The sequence below is a fragment of the Myotis brandtii genome, unplaced genomic scaffold, assembly GCF_000412655.1.
Source record: "Myotis brandtii unplaced genomic scaffold, ASM41265v1 scaffold50, whole genome shotgun sequence".
In the NCBI taxonomy this organism is placed as follows: Eukaryota; Metazoa; Chordata; class Mammalia; order Chiroptera; family Vespertilionidae; genus Myotis; species Myotis brandtii.
Window position 1 is genome coordinate 1465473 of NW_005369061.1, and position 10919 is coordinate 1476391.

The following is a 10919-nucleotide window of genomic DNA, read 5'->3' on the forward strand; positions in this document are numbered from 1 at the left end:
AGCCGCGCTGCGTTCACCCGGGAACGCGTGGCTCCGAGGTCGGCACTTGGCCAGCCTTGCCCCCTCCCCGAAACAGGGGCTCCTCTTTCCGCTGGAGAAGAGAGATTGTGGCTCCGCTTCCCCCAGAGCTGGGGAGCTGAGGATGGGGGGGGACCCTGACGCTGGATGGGGCGGAGGGACCCGGGGTACGGGCTGGGCCGCGCCACAAAGGTTTGCTTCTCCCGAGGGTACAGCTCAGTCCCGGGGGCCACGTGTCGCCCAGGAGCCCGGGACTGCAGCCTCCAGGTGCCAGGCAGCCGAAGCCTGGCAACCGGCTCTTGGGAGCCCGGCTGGGGAGGGGAGGCAGGGCTGGCGCTGGGCCAGAGGAAACTCGGCCCAGTCTTCGGCTGCGCCCACATTCCTTCCTTGACCTGAGCCGGCCCTGCCGCCGAGATCGGGGGCCCAGCCCAACCGTGGGGTGTTGGGCAGCCACTCCCCCTCCTGAAGAGACCACACTCTAGGCAGGCAGGCAGCTGATGTTTTTATTGGCACTGCTTCCAGTCATCTGGAAACTGGTCTGGTCCAGCCAGTTACCTTTCCCCCAACCTGTTTCGGAGGAATGGCAGAGGGTGGGGGGCGGGGGTGAGAGCAGCTCCCCAGACCTCCCTGCCCCAGGCAATGCACAGGCTAGGCCGCTGGAATGACCACTGGAATGGCCCTCCAGGCAGGCTCCACCTTGACCTGCTCCAAAGCACTGAGCTGCTGTCCCACTGGGCACCAGCGATGCATTTTCTAACCAGGCTGGAGGAGGAGCAGGGTCTGGGTGGAGCCACACCCACCTCCAGACTTTTCCTGTCAAGTCTCTGAAGACCACCCTGCTTCCAAGGGTTAGATCTGGCTTCCAACTCAAGGCAAGCTGGGCCCTGAGGGCATTGACTTAAGAGAAGAAGAAGGGGTGGGAGGGAAGAGAGCAGTGTTAGGGGAATAGGGTGGGTTGAGTTTTACATATCCAGGGCCTAAAGCAGCACAGGGCTTGTCTCATCAGTTCTTACACCCCATTAGACGTAATCCGGGGGGCCTGGATGGAGACAGTCATGCTTCAGGCACCTGTGCTTTCCAAGAACATTCAGAGAAGCAATGTCGGGGTGGTCCAGAGGTGTATCCAGGCACCTCACGGGGGGACTGGCTCATCCGTGACGGCTAGAGAGCACAAGAGAGAAACCTCTGCAGCCTCCCAGAGGACAGAGTCTCCAGCAAGCACCCCCACCTCTGCCCCCAGTTCCGCACTGGGCCCTGGACTCTGCCAGACCAGAAGTCGAGGTTCAAACTAACCTGGACGAGGGAGCAGAGGAGAAAGAATGATTTGGGCCCTGGGAAGCAGTGAAGGCAGTCCTTCAATGAGGCCCCATAGTACCCACCCTTGCCCACCCCGGGCAGGAAACTCGGTTTTATCCCACAGCTTCTGCTTTCATTTATTTGGGGGCTAAAGATGTGTTTGGGCGATTTGGGCTGTGAACACCAGGGATGGGGGTGTGGGCAGGATCCAGCTGGGTTAACCCTGTGTGGGTGAGGTGGAAAAAGTGATCACTCACGGCGTACAGCCAGGAGAGTGTTTCCATGGCAACAGGACACAGAAGTCACTGTGTAGGGATGTGTCTCATCTAGCTGCACTGGACGAGGGAGTCCAGCATCCTCGTCCCTCCTTCCAAGTCGACCTCGGGCCCCTTTGCCCCAAGAGTATACCTCACCTTCTGCCAAAGAGAATCCCAAAGAGGGAAATGGGAAGAGGACACAGCTTAGCCAGCAGAGCAGCTGTCCCCCCCAGATTGCCCTACCGGCCCCAGTATGAGGTTGCTGAGTTCAGCAGATCTGAGCATAACCCCCCCATTGCCCATGGGCCTGTCCATGCCCATATCTGCCCCCACAGTGCCCACTAATCACCTGCCCCAATGGCTACAGTGAAGGCATCCCCACAGGCCACCATTGCTATCTTGATGCCCTGGAGGCCTTGCACTTGACAAGGTGCCCGGCTGACCCGGCGAGCATTGGTACCCAATTGACCGTGCTGATTGCTGCCGAAAGTATAGCAGTCCCCAGAGGCTGTAAAGGAGGAAAGGGAGAAAAGGAGCCTCAACTGAGGTTCCAAAGAGACCAGGAGAGTCCCCTTCCTGCCACCTTGTCCCGGTCCTACTCACCAGTCACAGCAGCTGAATGAGCAGTACCTAGGTCCACACTCAGCAGGGTCTCCTGGTCCAGGGGTGCAGAGCACAGTGGTGTGAAGCTCAGCACCTCCTCCACTTGCTGGTGGGGGGCAGGCTCCTCCCCCAGGGAGAGGTGGTCCAGGCCCAACTTGTTGAACCTAAGGGCAGAGCCAGCCAGAAGCCAAGCCCAACGGACACAGTTTGTATAGACCAGCGGTCGCCAACTGGTGGTCAAGGACCACTGGTGGTCCGTGAGGTCCAAAAGGTTGGCAGCTGCTGGTATAGACTGTCCTGCCTCCCAGCTATCTGGGCAGGAGCTGATGCACCAGGGGATAGAGCCCACCCTGAACTGAACCCACATACCCTCAGACCTCCTCAGTTCTAATCCCTGGTGGGAAGTAGGCAATGACAGATGGAGCATTAACAGCCAAAGGTGGGGAGGGGGCAGTCTAGTCATCCTGAGGCACCTGGTTACCTGTTGCTCCCGCAGGCCAGGACTCGGCCAGGCACAGTGAGGATCATGGAGGAGTCAATGCCACATACAACCCGCTGGGCTTCCTGTCCTGGGGGCATCGGCACCTGCTGGGGGCAGTTGTAGGACTCCCTGGTGCCTAGTCCCAGCCGGCCTATAAGGAGAAACCAGCATGGGGCTAGTTTGAGCTTTAGGGTTGGTGATGCCAGCCCCAAGCAGGAAACTCAGGCCGATGAGCTGAGGACCCCTGGAGAGGCAGTAATAGTGTGAGTGAAGGCTTCCCATCCTCGGCCCCTCTTTGGGTCAAAATCCTACTCCTCCTTTAAGGACCTGTTCAGATGCCACCGCTGCTCCGCCAGGTGAAGTCCCTTGCCATTCCTTGAGTTTCAACACCTCTGGATTTGGGTGGAGCCCTGATGCTGTCTGTCCTCTGTCATAACGATGCATCATCCCATCCCTCCCCCCACCGGAGTCCTCCAAGAGGACAGGATCCGCACCTATGTCAGCTCTAGTTTCAGTGCCCACCCTGATGCCTGACCCAGAGAGAGCCACAGTGAAAATTGTTGGATGAATGAAATCTCCCTCAGAAGTACCTGAAGGAAGTGATATCTTGTTCATCTTGTCTCAGCACCCAGCACAGGGTGGGCACATAGTGGGCGTACAGTAAAGATTTGCTGAGTGAGCCCTGACTGGTTTGGCTCAGTGGATAGAGCGTCGGCCTGCGGACTCAAGGGTCCCAGGTTCGATTCCAGTCAAGGGCATGTACCTTGGTTGCGGGCACATCCCCACTGGGGAGTGTGCAGGAGGCAGCTGATTGATGTTTCTCTCTCATCGATGTTTCTAACTCTCTATCCCTCTCCCTTCCTCTCTGTAAAAAATCAATAAAATATATTTTTAAAAAAAGATTTGCTGAGTGAATAAATGAATGGAATTGGAGAGAAAAGAGGGAGGAGAAAACGGGCCATAGGGTGGAAGGTGGGTATGGAGGGGAACAAATGTCTGGGGGCTGCTGTGAGACGGAGCGAGAGGCTGGAACTGGGTAGAGAGCTTACCACCATCTCCGCGGCCCCAGGCAAACAGTTCTCGCTCAGTGGACAGAGCCAGCACATGAGAGGCCCCACAGGCCACCTGCACCATCTCATAACCCAGCAGGGCCTCCACGATGGTGGGCTAGAGAGAGAGGAAACTGTGGGCAAGGGGCCTGGACCCAACATCCCCTTTCGAGACAATGTTGGAGGCTTCAAATTCTCACGAGATGGCTGTTTCTTTAACTCACCACCATCATCACCACCACGGCAACCACTGGGGAAGCCTGGTCTTTCTGTACTTCCCCTGATGCTGCCCAGAACAGGTGCAGCCTGGGAGCTAGAGGGACCTGTGGTTGCTGAAGATCCCCTGCCCCCAACCTGGGTTTCAGCTCTCAGGCTCCTTGCCACCTCCCGGCTTCCTCCTCCCCAAGGCACATGCCACACCCACCTGGCTGATGTCATTGAGGCTGCCATGGCCTAGGCACCCATTGCTGCCGCTGCCAAAGGTCATGATGATACCTCGGTCTTGGGAGGGGGGCGTTGAGGAAAGGAAAGGGAGAGAGATCAGGCTGTTTTTCCAGATAGACCAGTCTAACCTTGAGTTGGAGAAACAAAAAATTAGTTGGAGGCCGAGGCGGGAAGAATGAAATGGGGGAGAGATAAGGACAGGGGTCTCTCTTCCCAAGTGTGTGACTTTGGACAAGTGACTTAGGCTCTGAGCCTTGGTTTTTCAGATCCGTTGAATGGGATCCTATGACTACCTTTCCAGGCCTGTTGTGAAGGGTAAGAGTTGGGTAAGTAATCCCTGGTGCTCGATAACTAGTAGATAGAAGCATTATTAAGTGAGCATCCTGTAAATGACAGGCAAGGAGAGAAGTTGTTCATTCATTGAGGCTGCCATGGCCTAGGCACCCATTGCTGCCGCTGCCAAAGGTCATGATGATACCTCGGTCTTGGGAGGGGGGCGTTGAGGAAAGGAAAGGGAGAGAGATCAGGCTGTTTTTCCAGATAGACCAGTCTAACCTTGAGTTGGAGAAACAATAAAAAATTAGTTGGAGGCCGAGGCGGGAAGAATGAAATGGGGGAGAGATAAGGACAGGGGTCTCTCTTCCCAAGTGTGTGACTTTGGACAAGTGACTTAGGCTCTGAGCCTTGGTTTTTCAGATCCGTTGAATGGGATCCTATGACTACCTTTCCAGGCCTGTTGTGAAGGGTAAGAGTTGGGTAAGTAATCCCTGGTGCTCGATAACTAGTAGATAGAAGCATTATTAAGTGAGCATCCTGTAAATGACAGGCAAGGAGAGAAGTTGTTCATAGCCCCCTGCCCTGCTCTCTGCACTAACCAGTCAGGCAAGCTGTGAAGAGGTCCCCGCAGGCCACATGCTTGATGGTCACACCTGACTGACCCTCCAGGAAACGGGAGACGAACTGGGGCTGCTGCTGCTCCACTGCCCCGGGAAGGAGGGCGCCCCCTCCGCCACCTAGGGGTGGGGCCTGTGGAGCAGATGGTGTGGGGAGAACCTGAGCACCCCCTTCCTTAAGGCATGCCTTGCCCCATTCCGGGCTCATCTCAGCTTGCTCACCTCCCACAGGATGAGGCGCCCAGAGCGTGTGACGCCAGCCTTCTGTGTGCGCCCGGTGGCCACCTGAACCACCTCTGTGTTGAGCATTGGCAGCCGCAGAGGAGCACTGAGCCCCCCGCCCCATGTGTACACGGATGACAGAGGTGGTGGAATGGCTGGCCGTGCAGGTCCCCGGGGGACGCCTGTAGGGACAGCTCATGAGGTCTATTAAACTGGTGGGAAGGGCATGGTGTCGAAGGGGCCCTGGAAGGTCAGCTGGACTTACCCCTGCAGCGGGCACTGGTGGCCCTGCTCCCTGTGCTGCCTGGGGCTATGGGTGGCCCAGTGGCCAGGGATTTCTCTGCCCTGTGGGACAGATGGACCGACCCTCAGGACATGGACTGACCCTCTTTGGTATCCCCACCCACAGGAATGATTTGCGCTGAGGACCCCTATGTCCCAGTCTTACTGTGCTCCCACTGGGTGCCCCCTACTGCCCAGGGCCCCCTCCCCAGCTCCCCGCACAGGCCTCCGCATTCGGACGCTGCCCAAGTCCGTGTGGAGGTTGAGGAGGGCACGCATGCAGAGGGGCTGCGCCATGATGTGGCTAAGCGGCGGCCGCTGTGCTGGCTCCAGGCTGAGCAGACTCAGGACCAGCTGGCGCAGCTCAGGGCTGTACCGGTCAGAGATGGGTGCAAAGGTGCCGCTCATGATCTTCAGCACCAGCGCTGGCAGGTTCTGTGAAGGCACCAAGTTGTGGGGTTAGCCAGAGCCTCAGGCCAGGCTCTTAGGTGGTTTCAGCCCCAGCCCCTCATCTGATGGGTGGTCACAGCCCTGTGCTCAGGAGACTTCAAACTCTACTTTCAAGAACCTCTGACAGGGGAGCTGCGGCTATGTCCTCAGAAACCCCAGGTTGTTGGGAAAACTTAAGTTTTGCCTTTAAGAGGATCCCTAATCAGATGGGGGAACTCTGCCCTCAGGAGTCCTCAGTTTAAAGGGGAGAACCAAGCCCTACCCTTGGGAATTCATCGTCTGAGGGAAGCCACAGCCCTGCCTTTGGCTAATCCACTCGTCTGATGAGGGAGACCTGACTCAGCCACGGAGAAGAATCGCACAAGCAGGTGGAGCGGGGACTTTAGGGGGAGGGAGACAGAGATTTCCCAGTTGTCCCCTTGGGGGTGGTTACTCACCGCAGCCTCAAAGGCCCTCTTGAGGCTGGCCAGCTCATAGAGGACACAGCCCAGGGCCCAGATGTCACTCTTCTGGTTGTAGGGCTTGCCCTCACACAGTTCAGGGGAAATGTAGCATGGCGTACCCACCACCTGCAGGAGGGAAGCTAATATTACAGCCCGGGGAGGGAAGACCAAGGGCCACTTGGAGACCGCTTCTCCCCCAAGCAGGCCAAAGTGCTTCCTCCTGCAGGACAACCCAGTCAGGAGCTAAGGGGCCAAGGCCTTGGGGGTGGGGTGGGGCATAGGGCTGCAGAGTGGGCCGGGGCCCTCAAAACCTCCAGCACCCTTGAGATTCCCTTCCATGCCCAGGCACCGTGTAGGCCTTGCTCTTGCTGCTAAGGATCTTGGAGATGCCAAAGTCGCCAATCTTGACGACCATGCGATGTTTGTCAAGAAGGATGTTTTGGGTCTTGAGGTCCCGGTGCAAGATGAGATGGGTGTGCACATGATGCAGTGCCAGCAGGATCTGCACAAAGAAGTGCAGGATGGTCTCCTCCTCCAGCAGGGAATTACAGCGCTTTTGGATGAACTCAGCCAGGGTGCCGCCTGCAGCAGCAAGGGTTTAGTCAAGATTCAGTCTTTTCCAGGCCTGAGATTTTCCTTTGATGAAACTAAACACCCAGACGGGGCAAATGCCTCCCACCCACCATCACACTACTTGCATCCGAATTCTATACCTCTGACCCTCAGCCAAGCCCATTCCAAGGAAGGAAGTTGGCTAATCTGTGTCTGTCTGTCTGTCTGAGAGGTGAGAGGCCCTTGAAGCCAGGCCCACCTGGTGCGTACTCCATGGCAATCATGAGGGCCTTGTCCTCCAGGAAGTTCTCATAGTACTCAATGACATTGGGATGGTTGAGCAGCTTAAGGACCTGACACTCATTTTGGGCTGCCTGCCGCTCTTCCTTGGTCATCTGCTCCACGGGGATCTGCTTGATGATCACCAGCTTCTGGTCCGCCTTGCGCAGGCACAGGTGCACAATCCTGGGGACGCAGAGCACAGCAGTGGGTGCCAGCTTAGCCACCACCAGGGGTCCTCAAACTTTTTAAACAGGGAGCCAGTTCACTGTCCCTCAGACCATTGGAGGGCCGGACTATAGTTTAAAAAAAAACTAGTCGGCTGCTAAGCAACAGGCAGCGGCGGCAAAAACACCCGGCGGGCTGGATAAATGTTTTCGGCGGGCCGCATGTGGCCTGCGGGCCGTAATTTGAGGACCCCTGCTCCAGCCACATAGCAAGCTGGGAAGACCTGGTGACTGAACGGTGACTAGACTTCAGAGAGGGGAACGGCATGCAGACTAAGAGGTCACCTGCGTGCACGGAACACTGAGTTTAGGAATGGGGAGGACTAACCACAAACTCTGTGAGACCTTATTTGAAACTCAGTTTCACCACAGGCACAATGAGGCAAAATTAGTCTTCATCTCTTTTAAGTTTCCACAGACTCTGAAGTCAACCACCTGGATTCAAATCCTAGCTCCTCCTCTTACTAATTATCTGGTCTTGGATCACGTAACATCATCATCTGGAAAACAGAATGGACCTCACAGGGTTGCTGAGGGGTCCAAATAAGAAAATGCAGCCCAGCTGGCGTGGCTCAGTGGCTGAGTGTGGACCTATGAACCAGGAGGTCACGGTTTCATTCCCAGGCAGGGCACATGCCCAGGTTGCAGTTGATCCCCAGTAGGGGCTGTGCAGGGGGCAGGAACCAGGGGGCAACAGATGGATATTTTGCCCTCATTGGATGTTTCTCTCTTTTTCCCTCTCCCCTTCTCTGTCTCTAAAAATCAATTTTAAAAAATTATATATATTCTTTACTTTGCCCACTACATCCCAACTATACCATGCTCTCCCTCCGTTCCTGAATACTCTGAATTTTTCCCACTTGAGGACCTTCACATACGCTGTTTCCTCCACCTGAAAAGCGCTGCCTTCACCTTCAGACTATTCCTCATTCCTCCTGTCTTGGCTTTAAACTTCACCTCTCGGAGAAATGTCCTGCACTACCCCAAGTAAGTACGTCCCTGCAAGGTCTTGTTTATTGTGCATTTTTCCTATAGTCTGTAAGCCCTGAGAGAGAAAAGACCACTCCTGCTTTGGTCTTAACTGAGAGCCTGACGCAGAGTCGGCGCTCAATATTTGTTGAATGAATCAAGTCCGGGATCAAAGACCAGAACCCTGCGTGGGCGCGAACGCTTACCGGGGCGTGACCTCCGCCGAAGTCAGGTCTCCCAGCCCGGCCTGGGACCGGAAGTTGGGCGGGGCTTCCCGGAGCAGGCGCTCCCGCCTCGGGCGGGGCGGGGCTAACCGGGCGGCGATTTCGCGGACAGAGTTGGGGTTATTTTCCCTCTCGTGAGTGCTTTCCTCCCCCAGAGCCCCGGCTCACCCGAAGGCACCTCTTCCCACCACTCGGATCCGCTCGTACTTCTCCATCTCGTGTCTCAGTCACATTTCCGGAACCCCGACGCCCAGACGCGGCGCGTGCGCGGGCCCGCCCACTCCAGTAAGCCACGCCCCGCTGCAGAGAAGCGCCTGGAGCCCGCGGAGTAACCTGTTGGCTCTGCCTGTACCCCACCTGCAGCCTGGGTCTGCGGGGCAGCTTTTCCAGGGCCCCAGCAGGGAAGGGGCGATGTGCCATGTCTTGGCGCACCGTAACCTCCCCACCCTCGTGGCCGCATCCGGTCCTCGCAAAGCTTCCTAAGACCCGAGAGGCGCCCTTCGCAGACCGAGTGCGGGTGGGAAGCGAGGACTGACCTCTCTCTGCCCCCCTCTTGGCCCACTAGTGACTGTTTCGGAAGGAAAGCAGATGCTCACTGGTTCCAAACGACACACACTACCCAAACCGACGCGCTCGGTCTATCGGGCCCGGTCGGTGTCTTGTTTGCCTGGGGAGGGACCAGGGAAACCCCGACCTGTGCAAGTTGATTCACCTGCGGAGGATGTGACGCGGTCTCCAGGCAGCCCGGGCCGGTGGACACCGCGCTCTCAGCACCGTCAGCCCCCAGCGTCACACACACAATGCAGCCACCGGGTCCTCTGCCTTCAGCATCCGCCGACCCCCTGGCTCGGGGGAACCTCCGTCAGGGAAGATGGGAGGGAAGTGGACAGCTGTCTCACGAGTAAAAGCATCAGGGAGAAGAAGAAAGACAGCCATTTGGCCTACATGGGTTCTAGGCTTCTGCTAGAGGTTAGTAGGATTGTTTAGGGTCTTGACCAGAAATCAGTTCAATTCCAGGTGTCTCCCTGGCACCTCCTGCTCTTCACGAATCAATACAAGCTCAGTTAAGGAGCAAGAGGATGGTGATTAGCTAAGGGATGGCGTCCCTACTTCCGAGTGGGTAAGGAGTGTGAGTAATGGGGTGTGTGCCTTCTGCTTCCATCTCACCCCTCGAAAGGTGTCCAAACCTGCCCACGTCTGATGACCACTAGGGGGTCCCCAGGTGGGCCTCTCCGGACTCAGGCCAGGGCTGGCTGTGGGACAGCTGCTCTGTGAGCAGAGGGTGGCGGGAGCAAGCGCAAAGGGGGAAAGCCGCTCACCCGGGACACTCGTGCTCTCACCTAGAAACCGATCGGGCCTCGGCTGACCCAGGAGCCCCACAGGGTTTAATGTGTAACCCTGGAGCCATCAGGGGAGGCAAAGCAAACACCCAAACCTCTCGGCCCCTGGGTCTCTGGCGCCTCATGTTTCTGGCTTTTCCCTCCCCCCCCGCCGCACCTTTTCCCTCGTCCCCAGTTACAACTTTCCTTTCCTCCACCTAACCCCCTCCCCCTTCACTTTTCTCACCCTCACCCCCTACTCCAGACCCGGCTTTTAGCTGCGCCTCCGTTCGCCAGAGTCTGACTGGCTCACTCTCCCCAAAAGCAACAACCTCATTTCTGGGGGGGAGGGGGGGGGCTCGATCCCAGCCACGGTGGGTACAGGCTGACATCTAGTGGCCACACGCTGCAACTGCTCCAGGCCACCGGCCTGAAGAGTAAGGGTCACCCGAGCAGCCGGGGCAGAGCGGCCGCCTTCCCCGCTCCGGCCTCCAGGGAGCCGGGCTGTCGGAAGGTGGTTTGTCACAGCCGCGGGGCCCCAGGAGCCCCGAAGCGGGCCGGGGGGAGGGGTGGTGATGGGTTAGTCAGGAGTTTCTAGGCACCGACTCCGTGCGGGGGGCGCTGTAGAGGCAGGTAAACACATCCGTCTCCAGCCAGAAGCCAGCGATCCAGTGAAATAGCAGGGACAGGGCAGAGATCACGGTCCGAGGCGGGGCTCCGACCCGTACCCAGGACCCGGGTTTAAAAGTCGTGGGTGTGTGACGGATCCTGTCAGCTCTGCCAAGAAAGGAGTGGAGGGCGGAGAGAGTTCTTGCAATACCCGCCCAAGCGGGGGAGCCGGTGGCCCCGAGGAAAGTGGGGGGGCGGGTTAATGAGGCCAAGCGAGCGAGTCGGCAGTCGGGAGGCGCCAG

The 10919-nt window shown here is 57.6% G+C and overlaps 1 protein-coding gene across 1 annotated transcript; it reads right to left on the bottom strand.

The window, feature by feature from the left end:
* Positions 1-507: 507 nt before the first annotated feature.
* Positions 508-8984, bottom strand: NEK8 (NIMA-related kinase 8). Its single transcript, XM_005876889.2, has 15 exons — positions 8858-8984; positions 7250-7455; positions 6788-7020; positions 6433-6564; positions 5772-5980; positions 5529-5608; positions 5264-5445; positions 5024-5174; positions 4129-4205; positions 3705-3822; positions 2656-2806; positions 2175-2338; positions 1921-2079; positions 1572-1730; positions 508-1179 (listed from the first exon to the last, which is right to left on the bottom strand). The coding sequence occupies exons 1-15, from the start codon at positions 8902-8904 to the stop codon at positions 1151-1153; spliced, it is 2097 nt and encodes a 698-aa protein (XP_005876951.1). The 5' UTR covers positions 8905-8984; the 3' UTR covers positions 508-1150.
* Between the last annotated feature and the right edge of the window lie 1935 nt (positions 8985-10919).